General features: G+C 40.1%; 1 protein-coding gene across 1 annotated transcript in view; it reads right to left on the reverse strand.

Annotated features, from left to right (window-relative positions):
• LOC124223693 (coiled-coil domain-containing protein 142) overlaps positions 1–27154 on the reverse strand; it is a 752117-nt gene that overhangs the window by 556078 nt on the left and 168885 nt on the right. The window contains exon 6 of the mRNA XM_069137953.1: positions 2152–2291. Coding sequence (XP_068994054.1) covers positions 2152–2291 — 140 coding nt within the window. The remainder of the gene's footprint in view (positions 1–2151; positions 2292–27154) is intronic.

Genomic DNA, 27154 nt, shown 5'->3' on the forward strand with positions numbered 1-27154 from the left:
TCAGCGACAGTGCATATGAAGTGCATATAATCGCGTAATTTGAGCACTGCTGCCGATAAGCGAGCCAAGCGCACAAGGCGGGCTATGCTGCACGATGAATTTCGTACTTATTTAAATGATCCCCGGCATGTTCCTACAAGAGGATATAAAACTGTTACATTTTATGACAAATGTTCCAGCTCTATCACATTTGGTTAGATGTAGCTTGGGTTTTAGATTCTTCAAAAATTTAAATTTTATTTACTGCTCGTATTAAACGTACCTTCAGATTAGCGACAGACGTAGTTCGGCTGACAGCGCTCTTGAATGATGCCGCTCTAGAGATGGTCTAACTAGATTCAACAGATCTTCAAATGTTTGTATGTCGATCCTTGTGCAACGGTGAAACAGGATGTTGTCATTCTTCAGTTCTTGGATAGATTGGTGAAATCGCCTTGGTTTGTCTATTCTGGTTCACCGGCCTGACCCACCAACGTCGGTTTCTTTATCTAACATTTCGTCTCCTTCGACGCACGATAACATACATTATCATTCACATCATTACTAGTAGCAGGTCATCATCCATGATGGCAAGTATCAGAAATTATTGATATGTAGTTCTCTGGAAGGTATAATAATTAGAATAAGATAAAATTACAATGGTCACTCCATAAAGCTTGCCTAATTGATTTTTGCATTCTAGATTAATTTATGTAATAGTAGTGTATTATGCAATGTAAAAAGACAAAAATTATTGAAAATATAATGGTTGAACCAGGAACGTTCAACTGTTCTTGTGTGTTTCTTTTTAGTATGTCGACGCAATATGTCTCATGTTGCTGTCCACATTATATTACGATCCGGATGGAGTCTTTGCAGACATCGAAAGGAGAATTCATTGTGGTTGCTATATCCTTTTCATATATCACTTCGTGTGAGGTGATTCTTCAAGAGAATCAAACTTGTCAACACAATCAAAATTACTCAGAGGTTAACAAACTCTTTACACTTACTCTCCAAGTGGTTTGGTAATGTATTTTAAAATACTCACAAATATTCTTTCAGCAGGATACGCTACTCAGAAAAATTATTTACATCCGGATCAACTTGGACGCACGAAATTAATTTGAGGTTGTGTTTGCGTACTTTTGTATTTTTGCAATATACAATATTTCATTTTTATTTTGTTACTTACTTTTGTTTTTTGCAGTCACGTCCGACACCTCTTTGTATCAGCTCGTGCACTTTTCCCTGATCTTGTCTTTTTGTATTTGTTTACAATTTGCTGTTCAGCCAGTCTTACGAATGTCGCTCGCGTGTACGTACATGTGGCAACGCGACGCGACGGGGTGAAATCGGACGGAACTGTTACGCGCGCAATCCGACATCAGATCAGTCGGAGTCGGGGGACGCGTTCATCCGCGAAGCAGAGTCTGGCGTGGCATTGGTCGGCGCCATGCGTGAGTGTCGCGAAGCCCGTACGTGTTCCAACAGCCGAACATTGGATACCGAAAAGTTTGTGCTCCTGCCTTTACCGCTCGGGAATAAACGACGTCCATGAACATTTGAATAAAAATTGAAATTAATTTTTGAATTTCCAAATTGGACGTCAAAGAAACTTTTTTCACAAAATATTTATGATTTACTGAATATCAAAAGAAGAACATTGATTAAAACGCTTAAGGTGAAATTTTGTTTTTTGCATCGGGAAAAAGTTGACAAGCGTTTGAAGATAAACCTTTGAAATACAAGTCCGAAAATTGTACCCCCTCCATCTCAGTCTATATGTGTCGAAATGAATCATTTTTGATGTGAGTAGTACCACTCAATAGTACAACAATTAGACCAATTTTTAGCCCGATCAGAGGACCTTTCTTTTGGGGTTGGTACACTTGAGGAATTCCACTCCATATTTGTATGATCTGAACAAATTGGTGGACAGGTTGTGATTATTGAATCGTTAGAAGGCAGCTGGCAACACAGCGCATGTGAATAAGATAATCTCAGTAGTGGAAGAATAACGTGAAGCAAATATCATTTTTCAACAACAAAGTAATGCATAGTACCATATATTGAGAAAGCAAGTATTCTTTAAATTAATAATTCAAATATTTATGACTGAAAACGTGTCACAGTCTTATCTTCAAATATTTTATATTGGTATTCACTTACCTCAGTTGATAATGATGAAGATTGACAGTTAAATGCAGATGTATATGCACTTCTAAACAGTTGATCCCATGCCGTGGTTGTCACGTGATGACCAAGTGCATCGCAGAGGTTTTGCAGCGCAGGAAGCACGATGGGTGGTACTATTGTATGAAATAAACGAATATCAGGTTAGATAAACACTCATCCCATCAATTTTTCATCACACTCGTGCGAATAATAACTATTACATAATATTGGCTATGATTGTAGTATGGTGGTTACTGACAGTTAGAGTCAGGTCAAACAACATTCAAATGCGTATTGGAATCAACGTAGCGAAGAAGTCGAAAACTCAAACACCAATTTTGAATTTCGTAACAAGAGTAAGGATATAAAATCACGTTTATATGTAAGTATAAATGCCCGCAGTTAATACCGTTCGTAATAAAAATTGAAGGAAGGACCTTTTTGTCTGAAAGTAATATATTTATGTTTTATTTGATGTATAATATGTATACGTCGGTGCACGATATTCTGGACGCGCTTTCTCATGCTGTGATGCTTGTTAATATTGAAGAATATTTGGTTCATATTCAGTCTAAGTGTATTTGTTAGTATTTAGATTAGTCATAGACCTTTAGCCTGATGAGTGACGTGAAGGAGGGTGCGAGGCGAAGACTCTGAGAGGCAGAGCCATTTTTCGAACGTAGCCACAGCCCTAGAAGATGCTGTTTCTTAAGTGCCCAGGCAGCTCACTTGCTTTGTTTATGTAGCTGCTAGATCTCAATGAAAACGTCAATGATATATCTGGTTAGGTACATAACTGATATGTTGTATGTACCCTTTAAGGTACGTTGACGTTAGTGTAATGTAACCGCTACGTGAAAATGCTATGTTAAATTCACAGAACAGATGTGACGTAACATTTGTGTCTCAAAGCATTCGTCTTTGTGTGGTCCAAGGAATTGATATATCTGTTACATAATAACGTATACAAAAATAAAATATATTGTCGTTAACGTCCCAGATATATGTCAAGGGATTCATTATACTGTGTTTTAAAGTATTTGTATCTTCGTTACATAATTATTTTTATGTAACAATTATAGACCATTGTTAACGTACTTCATATATTCGAACGGTTCTTTTTTTGTGTGTTTCAAGGAATCGATAGTCTTATTACATAATTATGTTTACGTGAGAAAAATCTGCCACCTAATTTATACATATATAGACAAGAAAAAAGATATTCGTCATTCGAAGGCACTCTAAAAAATTTTTTTTCAAGCTCAAATTTTCGGAGAGTCACTTTTTTGACAAGTACTTACAGCCATCAAAAGCCAATCAAACAAAGAATTATCAATTTTATTCGCATCACCCGCTCAGGCCCCGCGACGTTGAGGGTTCCCGACCGCGTGGCGGCGGTTGCTGTGCTTAGTGGGGGTATAGCGTGAGTTAGTTAGGATCGAGCGCTTGAATGGGTAGGACGTGTTGTGAAGCCTTTCTTTCTGTTTGTGCGTTGTGATTGCATGATCTTTTTCGTTCCGCGTAGTTTCAAGGTTCGCACGTGTCTAGGTTTGGTTTGTAGCGACGCGGTTCATCCTCCGGTAATCGGAGGTGCCCGTTCCCGGGGCGAGCGTCGACGCGGCGACAGATCTGTTGCCCGAGCATCTCAGCGTTAGATCCCCGAGACGTCAACGCTGTTTGCACGGCTGTGGGCCATCTTGGACGCTCCCCGTTGCCCCGCTTCCACGTGACCGTCGGAAGTTGCGGCGTTTTATTTATTTAAATCCGTACTTGGTAAGCTAGTTTAATATTATTGAATGATCATTCAATTTAGTTAAGAAAAAACGCGCCAGAAACTCATTGCTATGTATCTTGTCAATTTGATTTGTGTTGAATGAATATTTGACTTGCTCCGGCTTTTCCATCTGTCTCATGAGGGAAATTATTCCGAAGCAAGCATCCTTTTCTTGTCCCGCAAAATTGATGTTTTATTCTTTCACCGTCGCACTCACTCATTCCATCCCGATTAGCGTTAGAAGAGAACTCTTGGTAAGTTGTTTAACACTCAAAGAACCATATTAAGTAGCGTGTATTTATTTCTTACTGTAACACGTTGAATTTTGATATGCTATCACCTGTATATTAAGCAAAATGCGTGTAACGGCAATGTATACCCGTTTACCTATTGTTACTAGTATGACACTACATGTTGAATTTCGATATTCTAGTATCTTTGTTATGCTTTGTCATTTCAAGCTGGTTACTTTTATGACGCATTCTATTTCAAAATTCTGGGTGGTAATAAACAATATTTCTCTTATATATCCTGGTATTTGTGTGCTTTTTTTAGCAGCGTGCACATGTGTACGTGCACATAAAGTGAATCGTCTGCTGTTACACGGAGTGACAGATATGTATTAAGTACGTTTATTCAATCGCTCTGATTTAGAAGTATTACGTGACAGATAGAAATTTTATCTGTCACTGCAAAATATAACTGCCATGCGCTGGATGTAAAAAATAAGAACATAAATGATACATAACGGAGTTGCAAGAATATGAATCTCATCCATATCTGTGATATCATTGATACGCACCTCTGTTCTGTGCCTGTTATATAGCTACCATAATGTTTTGTGGCAGACATAATAGAGCAAATGTATGGTACATGTAGGGCACATGTGATGTAGCCGTAATGTTGGAAGGAACAAGATTCAAGTATTTGTTACGTTACTGGGATATGAATGTGCTGCCTGGGTGGCAGTTGGTTTGTAACAGAGCTAGAGTTCGGTAAAGCAATGCAAAGGCATATTAAGAGAATTCTAGAGGCAGGGTGGATTCGTTGACGCATTTTCTAGTACGCGATACTTAATCGTAAGTGGAATAGAAATAGACTATATTGGAGATAGAGACATTGTTTGTGACGCAAGACTATTATTTATGTTATTATTATTAGTGATTAGATTGATTAGATTAAGTATAAACAAGGTTCCAGCAAGAGTAACTATGGACACCCCTGGGCCACTTTCCCCGACATATATATATATAGCTGAAATCTCAAAACCTCTCTAAAGCGGACACTTTCAGTAACGGGCAATGTAAGCTTGCACGGTCATTGTTCGCCATTAAGGGGGTCGGATACCACGAAGTAGAGAAACAAACACAAAGTTGTTTTGAATAATGGTTTCTTGACCTCGGTAGCTGTTGACTAAATATTATTCTTGAATATGAAGGTCAGTACAAAACAGTTTTTTTGTCAACGTTTCAGCCCGGATGGGGGCCCTCCTCAGAACAATTACATCTAGGAACATCTGTCACGAACAGAAAATTATGTAACACAAGTTAGTTATTGAAAATTAATATGTGAGAGGCTTATGTGATAAGCAAGGCTAATTGAGCTGATATAATTAAAAGAGAATTACCTGATGATGACATGGAACTCTCAATTTCGAAGAAAAAGTCACCTAGAAGTAATAAATAAACGGTAGAATACGCAACAAAACTCAAATTGTACTGTTTTTTAAAAAACATGAACTGCAATGCGAAACTCCCAAGGATTCATCTTGGTTAGTAAAATTGAATAAAATCACAAAAACGACATTTTTGAACCTAGCTGTATTTTGAACATACAAGTCGTCCAGAGTGCAGTGGAAGAAGAACGAATTCAATCATTAGAAGGAGCACAGACGATGAGCCAAAGGGTTAAATAGATGTGAGAATGTGTTAGAAAGGTAAAATCTAGAGCAAGCTCAGTCGGTAATCAATAGTTATGGTTGATGTATCACAGAGGTGTAAATAGCGCTGAGATGTTCAATATCTTGTCTTCGATTGACCGCGTTGGGATGTGCAACAATGTTGCACATTTCTAACAACAACCTTTTGTAATAAAAGGGTTCAACATCTTAAATGCTGGCTTGAGCATAATTAAAAGTACGATCAAAATCTCTTGCGTGTCTAGTCAGCGCTGTATAATTATCATCATGCTCGTGGAGATTTAGTTTAATTTTATTTTATTTTATATTATTTATTTGATACAAACGGGCAGTAACCCCAATTACGGGCTGGTAAATACAACCTGCCTCACAAAAACCAACAGCTTAGTCAGCAACGCCTTAGCTCGCGCGGCCTAACGACAATTAGGCTAAAATTACAAGATCGAGGACTAGGAACTAAAGATAGCATTTGTATCATAGAGAGAGGGCAAACAGGCGTCACCGTTTCGAGCAGAGGAAGTGTGTGCACTCGACCCAGCCAGCAATATGTAAATTGTTCAGCTTTGATTTTAACCGGGCCGATAAAGGTGGTAAATATATTCCTCCAACTACAGTGGCACGGCCCGCAACGGTTACACAAACAAAGATTTGTTCGATGGCTTCGTTGGGAGAGGGAATAATACGACTACTTAATGTATCGGTAACTGCAATGAGCACCCCTCCACCCCTGGTACAAGAGCTCGTATTTTCACTCCTGTCACACCTGAATACGTTAAATCCAATGAAGCCAAGTTCAGCGTCATGTATGCTATTATCCAACCATGTTTCCATCAAAACAAAAACATCATGAGTATCCGACCATGATCCGAGAGATGAGCTCACATTAAACAGCTTAGTTCTTAAACCGCGAACGTTTTGATAATATAGCCGGATAATACTCTCGGGTGTCAGTTTTTTGAAGTCGAGGCCGATTTTGGAATCACAGTGGGTATGCCCCCTTGAAAGTTAAGGGGAGAAATCCCTTTGAAAGCGTGAAAAATAGGTATTTTTCGATCATTTTTTCAGAGGGGAAAAAATTATCTAATAATTTTCAAATTTCAACATAATTTTATTGAAGCATTCAAGGTGAGAAATAATTTTTTTTGTTGCGATCATACACAAAATGGCGGCGTTATTAAGGGTCTTGGGACGCCTGTTTTCCGTGACATCGAAAAGTGCTGCAGTTGTCACTCTTTTGCTGTTGATCTGAAAAAGATTTAACAAGTGTTATTCGTTTATTGACATATTAAGGGGAAGGATGTACCTAAAAAATGATGACAAAGTGCAAAATTGAAAATTTGGGAGCCCTTTTATTCTACGGGTCGAATTTTCGACCTTTTTTTCGACATACTTGACCCCTAAAAAGGTATTTATTTACGCGCTACCTTTCGAACTTTAGGTACATCCTTCCGATAATATTACTGAGTGTGATCTCCCAAAACTTCATTGAAATCGGTCGATAACTTTTGGAGCTACAACACGAGCAGTTTTTGAAAATGTTGTTTCGAGATAATCGCGTTTCAAGTTTCAACATGTGAAAACTAGTGATTGTAGTGACTTACCGATTAATCAGCGATGCCAGGCGCGTACAGCAGACCTTCTTCTTCCTCGAAAAGCACATTTTCGGGCTATATTGCCTCGCGTTCCTTTCGGACAGTTTGGCATTTTACTTTGGTAAACTTGGCCGTTCGTGACAAAATTTCAAACGAAACGGAATTTGTTTTTCGGGCAACGTATCGTTCCGTATACCTACCGTTTCACGCTATATGGATATATCTATAATGTCCCCTTTATAAAATTTCTCGAAACATCTGCCTGGTCAAAAAAAAAAGGTAGATAAGGGAGCATTGTGATGTGAAGGTTGCTCCACCTCTAACGGTCCGAGCGCCCGACTCGCTACCTGACCGCACGCTGTCGCTTCGCTCTACACTATATGCGATAAGTCCGCAAATATTGATTATTTCGGGTTTTCCTTTGGTCAGTATATTCTTTGGGTATTATACTTTCGAAAAATGTAAAAAAAAAAATCGATTTTTTGAAAATTCTAAAGGGATTTCCCCCTTTAATCGTCCATTTGCCTCTTTCGCCATTCTTCTTTAATTAATCTAGTTTGGTCCTGGCCTCTGTGAGCTGTTCGCGTTGTGTTGCTGTTTGGTCACTCTTGACGTGGATGACTCGACCTCGCAAACGGAACTTAGATCTATTTTTAAGCACGTGAAGTATATCAGCTCGAGAGTTGAGAGTAACCAACAGCGGGCGAGTTTTACGAATTCCGCTTCCGGGAGCCTTGGGTCGAAGACGGGTTGCTCGGAGCGATGCCGTGGAAACACCTAGTGGTTCAACGATGAGAGTGGCATCTCGAAGAGGTAGGTCAGGCTCTTCAGGAATGTCAAACATTATAATATTATTTGCCCTCCTATTCCTATCTTTGAGCTCTTGTAATATACTGTAACGTTCTTTGAGGTTACGGAAAGTAGAATATGGATCCACGAGTTTAATTATCAAGTCAAAATCAAAAGCGTGAATAAAATGCTGTGAAAATGCTTTAATTGCGTAATATGTGTTTCTCGTTTAAAGTCTGAAACAAGATTGTTTTTACAATATTGTTGGTTGATGCAGCAACCTTATTCTTTTGAAAGACGTAAGAGGTTTATAAACGTCTTTTATCTATGATGACTACTAGATCATTGAAGAGGGGGCAAAACGGGTGATTTCACCCTTTGTAACACTACTCCCCTCCGAGGAAAAGAGTCGTCCAGACTCGGGAAAGATAAAACAATTATAAAAGTGATCTAGCAGTCAGTGCTCAAAGGTGAGTTGGAGCTGTGGCTCTAAAAATTTAAAGACTCCCTTTTTTACTATCTGGCATTTGCCCACAGTCTCAAGGTGAACCACAAAAAACCTTGAGCAGATAGTTGAGCGTTAAATAATTTCAAAAATTTATGTGCCTTGTTTTTATAAAGGTTAGTGTTATTGAGTGTTGTGTGACTTCATTAATTAGAAGTTATCAGCATTGGTCCAGATCGATGGCGAAAGAAATCCAATCCTCTTCTTGAAGGATTGCCCAAACGAAACAGATTCGGGTGAAAACATCGAGACGGGAACCGAAAATTCCAGGACCAAACGGGATAAAACCAGACTCCTTTTCATAGGAAATAAGGAAATAGATGGGTGACTGATCCTAATCTTCTTAAGAAACAGCTCACCCTAGAGTTTTGGAAGGACAAATGTGAGTGATGGTATAACAATTCAAATTCACTAAGTGAATTTGGGAGAATACACGAATAAAATAAATTAAATATGTATTCAAAAGAAAAGAAACGATCTTATCTGGATCATTTCTACGTCCTTCTTCAAAATAAGACCACCAGTCATCCTCATGAATCGGGGAAAGATTGGATGGAAAAAGGCTGTGTCAAGTAACTTGAAAAGTACTCACAAAAACTGACACTTAAGGTTGATAAAATGTGAAAATCAAGCAATCGCTCATCAATCTCGAAAAATAATCGTGGCTCTATTCACATTTCAAAAGAAACCAAAGCCTATCCGACACAAAACTCGATTCCAGAGAAGAAGTTTCTAGAAGGAAACAAAACTCTTAGGAAAACAAAAGACCACTTCAAAACAAACAACTTCTTATATTGAAAACATCAGTTCGTTGTTGTTCTCCGGCCGGCACGGACGCCGGCCGGGGCTTTTTTCCATATTCCCTCTTAGAGAAAAATTATTCCCCCAAAATAAATTCCCCCAAGACTCCCGTGAAAAGCTTCACTGTTGCCTGGCACTTCGTCGACAAAGTGCCAGCCAACTCTTACGACCAGCACGGCCGCTCCGTGCAAAGAGAGGCAGCCAACCGCGAGCCCGAAGAAGGTATTTGACCAGGACTCGACATTGATTCGCACAATGGGATCTCAACGGTCCTTGGAGCCGCGCTGAAATCCGGCTCCTTCTCAATGATAATAAATGTAAGCCCTTTGAAAAGTTTATTAATCAAAAGAAATAATTCAATTCCAATTTGAAAGATCCGAAAAAGAGCAAACCCATCTTAAAATCACTCTCTCTTATTTATAGAGCAACGCTTGAAGCTACATCAGGTTCGACGCAGTAAAATCGAGCCGACCAAAACCCGACTTCGTCTAAGCGTCATCTCGCCTCGCACCTACAAAATGGAGACCAGCTACGCAAAATATCGATTGCAAGAAAATGAATTTTTAAAACATAACCTTTCACAATCTTTATGTTTTTTCAATAAATAAAATCTATATTATTATTTTTTTTATGTCTTTTACTTAATCAAGTGTATCCCTTAATGAAGCAAGTATAGGTTGACTATATGCTATCCGCATGTCAAGGAAGTACAAAAATCTTTAAAAACTTGATCGGCCGTAGCTTCTGCATTTATAACCAAGACAGGAGCCGATGAATAAGAAAAGGTTTGTTTTACTAGCCAATCTTCATGAACCTCATGAATAGTTCTGCGTAGCTCTAAAGAAATGCTCGATTCCTCCTCACAATAACGGGAACTAACTCGAGCAAAAGAAGTTTCTGGGAAAACTCGCGAATAAACAATCAAATCTACTCTGAGCTCAGACGAGCGAATGAGGAGATCGAAATTTTTCATTAATAAATGAGATTCGAAGTCGCGAAAATTACCTAACCTTCGACGAGCTTCTACAAAACAATTGCTACTGAATATCGATCTTTCCATCACCTTTACAGGCAATGAAGTTGTCTGAAGATGTCTATCTAACATAACCATTTGAGCGAAATGCTGAAAATAATAGCAATAACGATCTGGGTCCTGATACATCAAATCTAGAAGATTAATTCCAGCTACATCTCGATATTCCTCAAGAGGTTCTAAAAGTGTACAGACCTGGCGATCTGCTAAAAACCTCTTGGTGAAAGTTGTTTTTCCGCATCCGATATTTCCTTCAATAATAATCGTAAGCGGTCGAGTTTTACTCAAATGAATTCCAAAAGGCAAATTCTTCTCCCAATCGATGACCAACTGTAAAGAAGGTCAAGTCGATCACAGTCGTCAAGGGTGTTTGTTTGAAGAACTAACCTCGAAGGATGTTCCTGGTCTTGGAGAGACTGTTCCAGGTTGATCTTCTTCAAATGGAGCAAGACGATCGAAGTGAATCACTTTTTGACGCGAATGAGGAGATCTTCGGATTCTATAAACACCATCATTTATCCGGTTAACCACTAAGTAAGGGCCTTCCCAATTTCTTTGTAGTTTTGGACATCGTCCTTTCTGTCTTCGGGGTTGAAAGAGCCAGACAGAATCTCCAGGATTAAATTTCAAATCTCTGGCTCGAATATCAGAACGAGTTTTTAATTTATCTGAAGCCATAGAAATTCTACTCCTAGCAAAGTGATGAATTTCTTCTAAACGTTGTTGTAATAAAAAGGCATAATCTGTTTGATGCTGTCTTTGCACAGGAACAGGGCCTTTCTCTCAATCTGACGGAAGTCGAAGATTTCTTCCAGTAAGCATGAGGGCTGGCGTCTGCTTCGTCGTCTCATGGATCGCAGATCTGTAAGATAGGAGGAAGAAAGGGATCCAGGAGTCCTAGTCCCTCTGATTCTGCTCTACGAAGGACGACAAATACTGTAGCAAGGTTCGATTCAGACGCTCTATCATGCCGTCAGATTACGGATGCAAAGGAGTCGTACGAATTTTTCTAACCCCTAAAATCTGAGTAACCTCTTTCATGAAGGTTGACTCAAAATTTCGACCTTGATCATTATGAAGTTCTAGAGGAACTCCGTGTCTACAAATAAACTCTTCAACGAATGCCTGTGCTACAGTGGAGGCTTCTTGATTAGCGAGAGGAACCACTTCAGGCCACTTAGTAAAATAATCAGCAACAAACAAGGCATATTTATTTCCAGAATGGGTTATCGGGAGAGGTCCGAGAATGTCCATCGCTATCCTTCCAAATGGAGCTCCCACGTTGTAAATTTGAAGAGAGCTTTGTCCTTTCGCTCGAGGTCCTTTCATTGCCGTGCAGATTCGACATTTTCGACACCAATCTTCAGCGTCCATCCGGCAACGTGGCCAAAAGTGGAAGTTGCGAATTCTGCCCAGAGTTTGATTTGAAGCGAAGTGTCCGCCTGCAGGAGAATCATGATAAAGAGCAAGAATCTCCGGAACTCGTGTTCTGGGAACCAAAAGTTGCCACCTGATTTCTTTCAAGTCTGCAAATTCCCATTTTCGGTATAAAATTCCATCAATCAAAAGGATAGAGTACCATTGAGCCCAATAAATTTTCAAATCTGGCGCGGCTAAAGATATATCCTGCCAGTCTGGGCAAGTTTCCGCTTCTTTCCAAGACTTCACTTGAGTCAAAGTGTCGTCCTCTTGTTGCGATTTTCTCCATTCCTCCTGGTAATTTCCGAGAGAAATCTTCCGTATTTTAAGAGAGGGGTCACGGTTTTTCTCTAATCGTGCATACTGTTTACACTCTGGCATTTCCTCGCAGGGTCTCCGAGAGAGAGCATCGGCGTTTCCATGATGAATTCCTGGTCGATGACGAATGTCAAAATCGTACTGACCGAGCCTTTCTATCCATCTAGCTACCTGGCCTTCGGGAGATTTGAACGAAAGTAGCCACCTGAGAGAAGCATGATCTGTACGTATCAAAAATCTCCTACGGTACAGATAATGGTGAAAATGTACTACGGTCTTAACAACAGCTAAGAGTTCTCTGCGAGTGACACAATAATTCCTCTCAGTTACACTCAAAACTCTGCTGGAATAGCTTATCACTCTCTCCTGACCTCCCTGAATTTGTGACAGAACCCCGCCTATTCCTGAAAGAGAGGTATCCGTATCTGAAATAAAAGGAAGTTCGACCTCTGGATGAGCTAAAATCGGCGAAGAAATAAGATTTTCTTTCCATTTCTTGAAAGCCTCTTCGCATTTCGGGGTCCAGTCAAAAGGAATCTTGATTCCGGTCAAGTGATGGAGAGGTTTAGCTAGCGAAACCTTTTACAAATCTTCTGTAATACGTACAAAGGCCTGAAAAGCTTTGAATTTATTCTTTATTCTTAGGTGTCGGCCAAGAAGAAACCTCCTCTATTTTGGATGGGTCGGTCTTCACACCTTGTGCTGAGACGATATGTCCGAGGAAGCCTACTTTTTTCTGGAACAGATGGCATTTTTTCGGGCTCATTTTCAGGCCTGCTTGCTTTAGCCTAGCGAAAACTTGTCTGAGATTTTGAACTTCTTCTTCAAAGTTCTTGCCAAAAACGATTATATCGTCTAAATAAACGAGGCATATTTTGCCAGTGAGCCCATGGAGAACAGCTTCCATCATTCGTTCAAAGGTAGCTGGGGCATTACTCAAACCAAACGGCATAACCTTGAACTGCCATAATCCTCCTAAACCCGTAACAAAAGCTGTTTTTTCTTTATCTAGAGGATCCATTTCGACCTGCCAGTATCCGCTCTGAAGATCTATGGTGCTGAACCAAGTTGCACCAGCTATCAGGTCAAGTGTCTCGTCGATTCTGGGTACAGGGTAAGAATCTTTCTTCGTTATATCGTTCAGCTTCCTGTAATCGATACAAAATCGTTTGGATCCGTCCTTTTTGTTAACAAGGACGATTGGTGAAGCCCAGGGACTAGACGATGGTTCAATCACATCGTTCATTAGCATGTCTTCCACAAGCTTCTTCACCTCTTCTCGGGCGTTGAGAGCGAGTCTTCGAGGAGCTGGTTTGATTGGTGAACTCTCTCCGACGTCGATCTTGTGCTTGACAGAAGTACATCGGCCGTTATCACCACTATCGTTGGCGAAAGAATTTATAAATTATAGCAAAAGAGATTCAAACGATTCTACCTGAGCTGAATTTAACGAAATCGAAGATTTCTCAACATGGCTCTGTAAATGTGAAGGGAAATGTTGCAAATCATCCTCTGAAAGTTCTATTTCCCGAATTCTAGGAGGAGTCCAATAAATTCCATTTCTATTTGTACAAAGAGTTATTTCGCGATTGTTTGAAGCTAGTGAATTTCTCTTAGTCGAGATAACACAGTTGTGAGCTGTAAGAAAGTCTATTCCCAAAATACCTTTATCCTCTATATCTGCTATAAAAACCTTATGTGGAGAGTCGATACACCCAAAAAGGTTAATTTGGACAGTAACCTGTCTCAAAACCGGGGTCGTCTCTCTAGTGGCTATTCGCAGAGATAAAGAAGGAACGATCTTGTCATCGGATTTAAAGAGATCCGATCGAACTACGGTTACTTCCGCGCCGGTGTCTATTACCCATAGACAATTGACGCCATTTACAGTACCGCGCGCGTAAAGACCAGACTGTCGTAGACTTCTAATTAAAAACTGTTCTCTAAGAGGGCTTGCACTCTTAGCAATCTGCGATGATTTTCGCCCCGACAAATCATCTGAAATTAGTTTTTTGGACGAGTTCCTGTTGAAGAACTCGACTGAGGATTTGCTTCCCCTATTTCTGTATCTTTCTTACGCCAGTTATAAGAGTTTGGATTCGAACTCTGCATCGGTTTTCCACTGACTTTTCTAATTAGAAAACAATGGTTGGCGTCATGTCCTGTTTTTTTAGAAAATATACAAGTCAAACCGGTTCTATTTGTCATGACGGCGTTCTTAATTCCACGTTTGTTTTTCTGGTCTTGAAAAGAACCACGATTTCTCTGTTTAAAATTATTATTGTTATTTTTATCTCTATAATTTCTAGGCTTTGACTCCTCCGAGTGCTCAAAACTTCGTCTTTCTGAGGTGTTTTTGGACACCTTCATCCGACGAAGCTTGCTCAACCCAAAATATTGTTTTGAGACCCGATGTCCCAACGGCTATTTTAATTTCTGGATCACTAATTGCGTTTAAGAAAGCTTGTGTCGCTAATAAATTACGAGACGGCTCGTGGTCTGGCAAAGCTACACGAGAAAGCCGTTCAATATCTTGGCTAAATGACGCGAGGTCTTCGTCTCGTCCTTGTCTTCTAGTCTATAATTGAGCTGTGTACAATTTTGTTAGATGGTCATTTCCGTATCTCAATTCAAGCGAGGAGCTAAGTTTTTCGTAATCGGAAATTTCTTCCTTAGACAATGCCGTTAAAACATTCAAAGCCATTGTCCGAAGACGAGGCAAGGCTGTGGGCCCTCATGGCGGAGTCCCACTGATTATGCTTTGCAATTGTGTTAAATTGACGTTCATAATCTGCCCATGGAATCTTTTCATCAAAAATTGCCGGTTTCATAGGATAAAAGGGTTTCTCGTTAATTTGAGAAGCAGCCCCAGGAAATCTTGAATTATTTAATTGACTTAAATGAGAATAACGAGGTTGAACCTGAGGCAGAGGCTCGGAAAAGCCAACCTCATTATTTACTATTGTTCTACAAATTGGGGATTCATCTATTCCCCTAATAAAAGGCACAGACCTTGAGTCTCGAACATCCTGGAACCGTCCTGGATGTTGGACCTGCCGAACAGCGGGAACGGGAACAGGAGAGGAAACAGGAGAGGGAAGCGGAGTAACGACTCTGGAACCTCGAGGGGTGACGGCCGGTTCTCCTGAGCCGTTCACCTGATGGACAGCCTGAAGAGCTGCCACAGTCGTCCGGAACAGTTCATGAAGACTGGTCTCGGATCGTTCTTGAGCTTCTCCATCAAGCCTCCGCTGCTCCAACTGAGAGGCAATTTCCCTTTCTCGTTGTTCTTGTTCTCTTTTTCGCTGCTCCAACTGAGAGGCAAGTTCCCTTTCTTGTTGTTCTTGTTCTTTTCTCCGCTGCTCCAACTGAGAGGCAAGTTCCCTTTCTCGTTGTTCTTGTTCTCTTTTTCGCTGCTCTTGTTGATCAAGAAGCAGCTGGAGAAGTTGCTGTTGTTGACGTTCAGCGGCTTCTTGTTGTTGGGACATGATCTTCAGCAGATCAATCTGAGAGACCGCCGGAGGAATTGGAAGAGGGTCCACTGAAGGTGATGAGATTGTCTCGGGGACCCGCGGATTTTCCATAATGAAAGGTATTTCTCCGCCACTTTCCATTCGACGAGAGCGTGTCTTACGACTATTTCTCATAGTTAAAGTTCGCGCACTGAATTGACTCGATTGAAAAGAAACTCAAGATCCCGCTTCTGACACCAATGTAACGTTCTTTGACGTTACGGAAAATAAGATATGGATCCGCGAGTTTAATTATCAAGTGAAAATCAAAAACGTGAATATAATGCTGTGAAAATGCTTTAATTGCGTAATGTGTGTTTCTCGTTTGAAGTCTGAAACAAAACTGTTTTTACAATAATGTTGGTTGACGCAGCAACCTTATTCTTTTGAAAGACATAAGAGGTTTATAAACGTCTTTTATCTATGATGACTACTAGATCATTAAAGAGGGGGCAAAACGGGTGATTTCACCCTTTGTAACAATACTATCCTCGGAGAACCCTGTATGACGTATCTCAGCAATCTCAGCTTGCAGATCAACAAGTCCTGCCTCTATAGAGTCAACCCGTTTATCAGATTTTTCTAGCCGGGCGGTCACCGCGGCTTATGATAGTTCGACTGACGCTCGAAGACGAGTTTGCTCGTTCGCCAGTTCCTTCAAAGCTGCATTAGGCTCTTCTTGTTCCGTTTGGAATTCATCGAAGAATTTAGAGAGGATATTGTTTGAGACTTCTTTAGTTATACAGGAACGACCATGACACGACGCCACCGAGGCCGCGTCGACACCTGGAGATGATGGGCAAGAGCCACAACATCTTGCATAACCCCCATTCTCACATTTGGGGAGTCTTTCCGCACAAGAGTTATGGTACTGAGCTTGAAAGACTGAGCACAGGATTGGTTTGTCCCTTAGAGGACCTTTGCCGTAACTGCGACAGATATTCAATGCACTTTGATTTACATTGAGCGTTCATGTTCAATTATTCTCGTATGTAACTACCTACTTGTTTGACCTATGTACGATATGTCGCATTGGATGCAAGGAATTTTGTAGACTACACAAGAGCGCTTATCCAAGGGTAACAGATCTTTGCTAGAGTCAAACACAAACGATAAATCATGTGCATTTTTATCGACAATTTGGATATTATATTTAGAGAACATTCTGTTAGGGGGGGGGGGGGGGGGTAAGGTTTCGCACTTTCGAAAAATGGAATTTTTTTTTTAAATTATCTTATTATTAAACATTTCAAAAATATATTCCCATAATTTTAAGTAGATCTGAGCAAAACTCTTGAAATTATTGTCTAGTTAGTCTCCTGCCCTTCAAGACTATAGCTCTGACAGCTGGTATACAGCTTATTCACTTCTATCGTTCTGGTTCATTATCCTGTTTCGAGAATATTCTATTTAGTAAAGACAGGTAATTGAAGCCATAAAGACATATTTTATATTTGTATGTATATACTTTACACTGCACAATATTTTAAAACGGGAGACGAGCGTCAGTTTGTCATTGTACGTTCGATCGTGCGCTTTTGATTTTTTCTCAAAACTACTTTTTCAAAGTCCGTGTTCACTGCCATTTAGAAACTACTTGACCGATTCATTTCAAACTTGATACACATTTTCTACATATAAAATACCCCCCCCCCCCCCCCCCCCCCCCCCGAACGTTTAGTTGAGAGGGTATAGCCGGGTTAATATGGGAAATCTGCCCCCGCGGTTTTTTTGATTCACACTTGAAGGATCGCTTTGGTGTCGAAGAAAAATAATTCACCTAAATTTTTAGCTCTTCAACCCAAACGGTTTTCGAGATTTTCAAAAAAACCTGTTTTCTAGATATTATTTTTATTTTTATAGTAAAATTCAAAATTTATCAATGACGATTTTTTTCCTAATTCTTAGGAGACTAAGACATAAAAAAAAAATGTGATCATGATTCTTAAACGAAAAATCAATTTTTAGCGAAAAAAAGGAAATTGAATTTTCATTTTTTTAGCCTTTTTGAAAGGTGTCACTCACTAAATTTTGTCAGAAAATGTCTTCCATACTCCTCCATACTTAGGACTTTTTTGAATGTTTTGAAGTGGTGCAACAATATCAAAAAAATTGAAAACTCATTTTTTCCATGAATCTTGCAATTAAATATGTTTATATTTTTTTTTTTTGTGTAAAAAAATACGTGAAAAATTTTATTCTACCGAAAATGTTTTCTTGCAAGACATAAAAATAAAGAATATTATAGGTAATTAAGATATATCCCGCCTAAAGTGATTTAAAAGGGTTATAAATGATTCGAAAGACACTTAAAGATGGTATTTATATACTTTTTATGCTATTGGGAATTATTTTCAGTTTTGATACAACAAAAACAAGAATTATAATTGAAAATGTAACTAAAAGTAACGAAATTGAAAGTTCGATGTCATCATCAGGAGATTCTCCTTTAATTATATCAGCACAATTAGCCTTGCTTATCACATAAGCCTCTCACATATCAAATTTTAATAACTAACTTGTATTACATGATTTTCTGTTCATGACAGATGTTCTTAGATATAATTGTTCTCAGAAAGACCCCCATCCGGGCTAAAACGTTGACAAAAAAAACTGTTTCATACTGACCTTCATATCCAAGAATAATATTTACTCAAAAAGTTATTTTCGCAGCTTTTCACATTCTGATTTTTGAAGTATTCGAGATATCGTTAATCCCATGAGCTTAATTGTGCGAAACACTTCCAAAAATATGTGAAAAAATCGGCAACCCCAAGAGTCAAATTTGTTGAAGGAGATATGATTTGAAATTAGATGGGTAGTGAAAATTGAGGATAAATAAACCGAAAAGCCTCGTCAATCGAATTATTTACTTCTGTTTACTTTTTGATGTTATGAAAGAATAGAAACACATAATAGAATTGACTTCTTGGAATTTTCCCGATCGCACGGGATCCCTGCTATGGTATTTTTTGTTTACGTTTAGGCAACGACCTGACCTTGTCTTCCGAGATATACAATGAAGCCATGCGTCACAATATGAATCTATCAGTGATAATGCATAATGAAGCGCCCACGTGAAAATGCCGAAGTGTAGAAAATCTGAGCTTCATGCCGACTTGGTAAGTAAGATGTAGAAAAAGACGAGGCTAGCGATGTGTGACACCTTTTGTGGATACAGCTCCTGCAAAATCGAGTGAAGAATGGTGTACGGACAAAATGAACGCAAGATTCCAAAACATACTCTTCGGCTCCCAACAACTAATAGAGACTTGTGATGATGCGAACAGATATATTGTTGTAGACGTTTTTCCTTGTCAAATTCGATTCGTAAAGTCCAATGCAGCGAGTGCAATAGTGATTTTCTGAAGATCCAACTTGGTGATGCAAATTAGGGCTCCGCCAATGAATTGGGATTACGGTGTTACGGATGTGAAGACACGGGATTAGAGTGTGTAAAATGCTCAACGTTTACATCAAAGAAGATTGAAAGCGATCAAAATCAAGAATGCTTTGATGCAAATCTGCGATTTGCAAAAGTGTTTCTTCATATCAGTAGAGGGTATGCTGCAATAGAGCAGTTCTCGATACTAATGAATATGCGTCCGTTTTCGAATCGCTTGTTCAACGAATATCAAAAAGCTATTCAACATGTTCAACTCTGAGCATTGGAAAGGCATTACACGATGTAAGGTGTGCAGTAAAAAAGACTAATCAGGATGAGGATGTTACACGGATACCAGATCCAAACAGAAATCAGTCCTCAACAGATATAACAGTGAGCTTTGATGGGTCGTGGCTGACTCGTGGTTATAGGTCTCAGTATGGTGTAGGGTGTGCAATCGATCTCCTCACAGGATATGTTGTCGATTTTGAAATCATGTTAAAGTACTGTCACATGTGCGAAGCGTCGAGGCGAGACTTGGGTCCGGATTCCCCGGAATTCGAAATATAGAGTGAAGGTCATGAAAAAGAATGTCAAATGAATCACAGTGGTCCATCAGGGGCGATGGAAATGAGTGCGGCAGTGGAAATTGGGGAATGTTCCGAGTAATGAGGACTTCAGTACAGAACGATGCTGTCTGATGGAGAATCCAAGGCATTTCTGCATTTGCAAGAGCTACAAGTCTACGGCCCAGATGTCACTATTGAAAAAGGAGAATGCGTAAATCATGCGAACAAGAAGGTTGTACAGTTTTTTTCAGAATTCGCAGAAGGTAGACCGATCAAAATATTTGTCCAATCCTACATTTCTACCTCATTTTTTAGTGGAACGTTTTTCAGCCAGATCAATATTTTTTATTTACTCTTCGAGGTTAGGGACAAGCTTACGTAATGCTGTAAAAAACTGGCGTGCTCGCGGTGTTAGTTTTGGTAGTAGAGGCCATGGAACCCTGAAATACGATCCAGAAACTTCAAGAGTATTATAAGAACGCTATCTACAAAAATAAGGGAAACGAACGAGAAATCAAGAATGCAATACTGACTACGATCTATCACGCAGTTTCTATGAATGAAAGACTTCAGCATTCGAAGTTTCCAACCGGTAAGGCTTCATGGTGCTTTTATCAACGAGCGCTTGCGCAGGGATAGAAGCCAGGACAACGCTTAACAAATACCAAAACATCGTTGAGTGAAAAATGTTTTTCAAAAATTCGCCCCACCTACAAAAGGCTCACGGAAGAAAATTTACTGCGAGATGTGCAAATTGTCGTACGCAACATGCTACCGAGTACTTACATAGTTGTGTTGAAGTTTTTCTCGACCTTATCGCATTATTATATGAAGGATTTTTGGTGTCAAAGCTCAGTATAGTCAAAAAAACGATATTTGAAGTTTCGACCCTGAGAGGGGGACCTCCTCAGAATAACTCAGATTCATTAATAAGAAAAGAATTTCATATTATAATTAAACGGACACATCAAAAGAATGCACGAGGGAAAAAAAATTTACAATTCAAAGCAGAACCTCAATATGTAGAGGTGAAACTTCCATTGCGGAAGAAGTCGTTGGAAACAAATAAAAACAACAAAAATGATTGATTTAAATTTAGAAACAAAAATCATGTCGTCGGTCATCATCCAAATTCCAAAAATCGACTGAAAGCCGTCATCATCTGAGAGATAAATGGGTAGAAATCAATTCATGTCATTAGTACAGCAGGGCGGGTCCTGAGTACAAACACCTTCTTCACAGACCAAGCCGCCTATTCGCGCATCCCAGACGCAAACCCTTGGAGGTTACCCCCATTCTCGTGAAATAAAACGTGCCCTGCCGTACCGACTGAAGGTCAAAAAATGTGCAACCTTACCATGTATCGGTTGACTATGAAAATCGCACTGCTTTACCGACAATTCATATCGGTCGGAGATCAAAATCGTTTACCGTGTATCGGTTGACGGTAAGAATCGCACTGCTTAACCGACAATTTTTATCGGTCGATGGTCAAAATCGTGCTGCTTTGCCGACAATCTTACCGACCGAAGGTCAAAGTCTCTATGTAGTGCTCACCTGCCAACGGTAGAGGGCGCAGCAGTGGGCGTCAACTCTTTCACTGACCTGGAAATCGGTTACCCGTCCCGCATTCTTTTCACACGATAGGAATGTTGATGTGTAACATCAACCACCTCAAATTATTTTCCCACGATAGGATTGCTGATGTGTAACGTCAACGACCCCACATTCTTTTCCCATGATATCAATCACGTGACATTCCAAAATTATGGTTCTGAAAATTGTTTTTTACTCACTCGGATGTCGATACGTTATCATACACGGGACATTCTTTTTGTCTTGTAACTGTAATGTGAACTCTACGATAAATTTTGAACAGGTTCAGTCAAGACCAGAGTGCAAGGTCGACCGATAGCTGTGGTAGTATACATTCAGAGCCAAGGATCTGCGGTGTTGAGTTACTATCGCTCTAGGTGTGCAAAACATAACTCGGTTTGAGTACAGCTCGGTCAAAGATGGAGAGCAAGGTTGAATCTTACATAAGCGTTGTATTGAAAAAATTCTCTCTTAAGAGCTGAGGTGGAGCTGCAAAATTAATTCATGAGTATTCTTTAGAAAACAATTTTATTGAGTACAATTTTTAGGTTACAGTTGACAATTACTTCACAACGATAGTACAATAATTTTGTTCAACAGCATCGTAACCAGAATAATATATTCGTAAGGAGTGCACGACCGTTTTTGTAGGTGCTTCTGCGCAGTAACACAAATCGTACACCCTCGCCGTCCAAACAGTATGTCGATTTTGTAGCCAATTCTGAAGTAACGAAACGTTTTGTGCTTCACAGGTTGCGTTGTATATTTTATGCACGTCACATCTTGGAGACACAGCTGAAGTTTTTTGCAAGGTTTGCAGCGACGGACAGCCAAAGTCCAGCATATCGATAATTTGAAATTTGGGGACAATATGAAGCAACCAATCTCGTTTTTCTTCCCCTTTTACGTACACAGTTTCAGCTTTGCACAGCCTTTCTTCAATGGTTCACTCAACTTCCTCGAACGGTAGGGTTCCACAGCTCCGAGGTAAACCGTAGAAATCGCGTTCTCACCAGGAATTTTAGCTTTTGTATTTGACGTCCAGACAATCCCATTCGTGAGGTGGCTTGAAGAAATACATTCATGGAGATGCTTCCAAGTAGATTGAAATTGTAGCCAATTCTTTCGATGTAAAGGTATCGTTGAGAGGTCTCCAAAGGCCTTGTATGTCAACGATGAGCTACATCTTTGAATTGTGCGAGATAGTAGAAACGGGCCAGCTTTTATACCACCTTTGCCACCCCACTACTGAGTGGGATGGTATTCAACATAACGATCCCGAACAATCAAGCAATACGCCGATGTTTTAGCGAGAAGGTTGGCTTGAGCTTCGAATTCAAGACGGATGTCGACAGGTCCGTACATCAAAGATTCGTTTTGTTTTGAATAGTCGATAATGAATAAGGGGACGTCTCGAAGGAATTCACTCTTTGTCAACAACGGCTCAAAGTTCTTGTCGTAGTAGGTAGCTTGGAAGTTTGCGTACATCTCGTACAGGAGCGTGTACAGATTACGACTAATGTTGAGGTTCAAGTTACCTTACAGATAAGATTGAGAGTTTAAAAATAGCTTGACGTCCGTGATATTGCAATGAACGAAATGACTTGCATTCTTGCCGGTCTTGTTCTTTCGACTTGTTCAGAAAACGTAATTAACGTACCTAATTAACGTACGGTTTTTCAAGCTGAGTGGAAGTTTTCACAGTCGAAACGTGTTTTGATGTTGTGGAAAGCAAGGGATATTCGTACAATTCCCAACTGCGGAAGCTCATCGAGATAGGCGGATTTTTCGGAATGAAATTTAGTAGGTCAACTTTTTTCTGATCCGCGAGTTGCAAATACGGTATGAGCCATTCCGCTGTAATAATCATGATTTTGAATTCCTCCTCTTGAGTCTGCATGATTGCGTTGACATCAGTTTTTGATCTCGTCAAAATTAACACATGTTCAGCGTTGACAATAATCTTGCGGTAGTCTTCAGTGAAACCCAATATCAAGCTGAGCGGTATCAGCACGTCAAAATTACCCTTGGCATCGGTTAATTTTATGTTCTCTTCTACATTAAGCCATCCAACGTTCGCCATCAGCCAAGTCTGACCAGGGTGCAGGGAAGCGTAACCCTTCATGAGACTTGTCAAGCCAACGGTCTTGCTTCTATCAATCTCAACTGCATCAATTACGTAGCGAATTTCTTCAAACAAAAGACAGATCACGTTGTTCACGAGCTGTTTGTTTACAGTAGCTGTACCATCAGGTTTGTGGAGTCGTCCATGGATATGTACCAAACTTTTGCTGGGTAATACGCATAAATCCTGATGCTGAACGGTGATTCCAATTTTATCGCTGTTGTTGAAAGTTGACAAGGCGTAAGTTTTGTGAGCGTGAATCTCGTAATGCGCAACGGATTCGTCAAAGACGACTGGTATTTGAATGTTGAGGATTTCTTCCTCCATGATACGTAGTGGATGATAAAACAGCAAGATTGGATTTTTAGTTGTAGGAAATTCCTTTTCCAAAAGGTGTCAGTTTCAGACCCAGAGCTACCAGGAACTCCACGTTTTGAGGTGTTGACCGTTCGAGAATCTATCCATGACTGACTCGATCGTGGTATGCCGACTTACTGATATACCTACTCTTTGACAGTCTGTTATGTACAATTCCCATCGTTTATTGCGATTTGATATGTAGTCTCACAGTGATAACCTCCCTACGAAAATTAACCGTCTTGATTCACGAACCGGAGCTGAACGTGATCTATGGTCCTGACGGTGATTGGAAGGTGAATGACGTGCAACGGTACTTTTACGATCTTATATCCTTGTGGGACAGTCGGAAAAAACTCGTGAATGGTGTGTACTTTATGTCCATTGACGTAGGCGCCCGTTATAATGCCGCACTCAACTCACAACGCGTTGACCTTGAGCATAGTTACAGGCACGTCTGATTTATGAATTTTATGTACCTCCAATACACGTGGTGTGAATTCGAAAAGTTAAGCAATGAAATCACTTGGCTCAAAGTTAATCGTGTAGTTTCATGTGATTTCGCTGCGTAATGTATTATTGTTGGGTTTGATGCTGAGCCCAATATCTGTATTTCTTAGCACGTTTTGAAGATACTTCTCCATGTCCTCGATCTCGTAGCTGCCGGTAGGTATGGTGATCACTTCATCAGCTACGTAAATATTATTGTCACCAACATCAATGTTGGATATCGAATTAAAGGATAACAATTCTACCTAGCCAAGAGCATAACTTTCATCAGGAGCAAGTTCGATCAGTGGGAAATATTGTGTCTCGAGAATCGAAGACGTTTCCGAAATAGTTAACGTTAACGAATCATCCATGACTGCAAGTGATAGAATGACTTTGATGAATCATGCACCATGTTTATATAGCTCATCTCTCAGAAATTTCAAACACAAGTGTCCGCATTCAAACGTATCATAATCCTGGTACCTTTCGTGATTGTATACAACACTACCAACGTCGAGGTATTTTCTCAGGTCTGAGGGTGGATGAAGGTTGCTGAAACTGTCAAAGTAATCAATATTATTGTCGCGTTTCTTGTATGCAACCCAGTGTGTTCCCAGACCGTTTTTGTCGTCAAGGTTGATTATAGTCGACTCGATTTTCGTGGACCGTTTTTGGGCATTTCGTTTCGCATGAAACTACCGCGGAGGTGCGGAACCTGAAAGATTTCATCATATTTGAACAAGTCCCAATCAGTAAACGCTCGACGTGGTTAAATCGCATCTAGTGTTTTGAAAGATGGAAACCAAGACCTGTTTTGTACGGTTTCATATGGAACCCTTTGCCCAACGCAATAGCTTCCATAGTTTTGTTGTGTCGTTTGCTCTCCCCAAGTTCTCGTTTAGCAGCACTTGCATCGTTCACAGCTTTTGCTATACCTGCCGTTTCACCGGCTAACGCGCCTGTATCACTAAGAGACTTTTGAAGGTACTGGTAGGACGCAAAGTGTTCGCACTTGACATTCACCACCCGCTTTTCGAACGGCGTTTTCAGCCCCCTTTAACGTAGATTCGATAGCTACTTTTGCATCGTTGCTTAGAACCATAGAACGCTTTGTAACATTTGTAATTTTTCTGAAGGTCACATTTGTCAATTTTGGAATTCACATTCCGAGTTTTGATTTCACTTCCATTGTATTAACTATTGCCCAAGCCGCTGCTTTCTCACCGGAATTTGCGTCTTTTGCGAGAACCCGTTTTCAAGCTTTCTCAGCCATCACCCTATCAGCCTCGTTCCTAACTTCGAGATTTTCACGATTCTGCGAGTCAGCAATGTCGTGGTCCTTGCAAGCTGCGTCGAGAAGATTGATTCCCGATTTACCCTGCGCGAGTCTCTTTGTTAATTTTGTACCAGGCCCACAGTACTGATAACCAGGTACATGCAATTCGACTCGAAGGCTGTTGATGATTCTATTCACCAGACCCTTGCCACGATAATGCTACCCGCTCCTTCGTTCATCTCTGTATGCGATCATGTTCGTGCGTTGATTGAAGAAAAGTGCTTCGAAGTGGGATATTTATAGCAAAATCCGATCAATCATGTCCGAAATGCGGTTTGAGTAACAACCCACTAAGCTTCCCGTGATGAATTTTGACTAACTATCGGAGCAAAATGTCAAAAGGCACAACCGGCACGGTGAATTACTCCCGAACAGTGTACGTGCGATATTCTGTGGGTCGTCGCATTGTGGTAAAACCAATGCGTTGCTCACACGTATAACTCATCTAAACGGACTCAGATTTGAAAATATCTATATTTACTCAAAATCTCCCAACCAAACGAAATATCAATTTTTGAAGCAATTGTTGAAAAATGTTGGAAATATGAAGTATCTTGCGTTTACCGAGCGTGACCATGTGATTACACCAGAAGAAGCACGGTCCAACTCAATAATCATATCTGACGATGTAACGTGTGAGAAGCAGGACAATATTAGAGCCTACTCATGCATGGGTAGACATTGCGACGTTGACTGTTTCTATCTCTGTCAGACGTACGCGCGTATTTCCTAAAATCTCGTGCGCGACAACGTAAACTTACGTGTGTTGTTCAAACAAGACGATTTAAACCTTAGACACGTATACAACGACCATGTGAACACAGATATGTCTTACACAGAGTTCAAAAGTGTGTGCTCCGCATGCTGGAACGGTGAGAAGTACGGGTTTCTGGTGATCGCCAAAGACAGTGAGCTTAACGAAAGTCGATACAAGAGGGTATTTGATTCTTTCGTTAGCCTGGTAAAGAAATAAAATCTAACGTTTTTGAGCAAGAGACGCAGTAGCGTTGCAAACTCAGTTGCTTCAACATGCAGAGCTCTGAAGTTTCCAAGCAAATAGATGTTCTACATCAGATTGCTCAAGCAAGTGCTGCGATCCGCCGAAAACACAGATTGCTCAGGTCGGGCAAGGAATCTACGGCTCAGAAATTGAGTGACTTTTTTAATCCAGTAGTGACTCCGTTGCCAGAACTAGTAAATGTTAAAAAAGATACTAAACCTGTGAAACAAGAGGTGGAAGAAATTAAAGAAGAAATAAAGCAGATGAAAGATGAAACGAAAAATGAAACCGTCTCTGAAATGGACGGTTTCTTTGCTTCGGGAGGATATGAAACAATCATAGAAACACCGGCCGAGAAAATCAAGGATGTGTATTTCGCATTGATGAGAGATACAAAGACGAAAAGTGAATTGGACAACGTGTACTGTGTAGGCAACCTCTCAAACGGAGTAATTATTGGTGATTTGTTGATGTCT

This window comes from Neodiprion pinetum, chromosome 7 (assembly GCF_021155775.2).
Source record: "Neodiprion pinetum isolate iyNeoPine1 chromosome 7, iyNeoPine1.2, whole genome shotgun sequence".
NCBI lineage: Eukaryota > Metazoa > Arthropoda > Insecta > Hymenoptera > Diprionidae > Neodiprion > Neodiprion pinetum.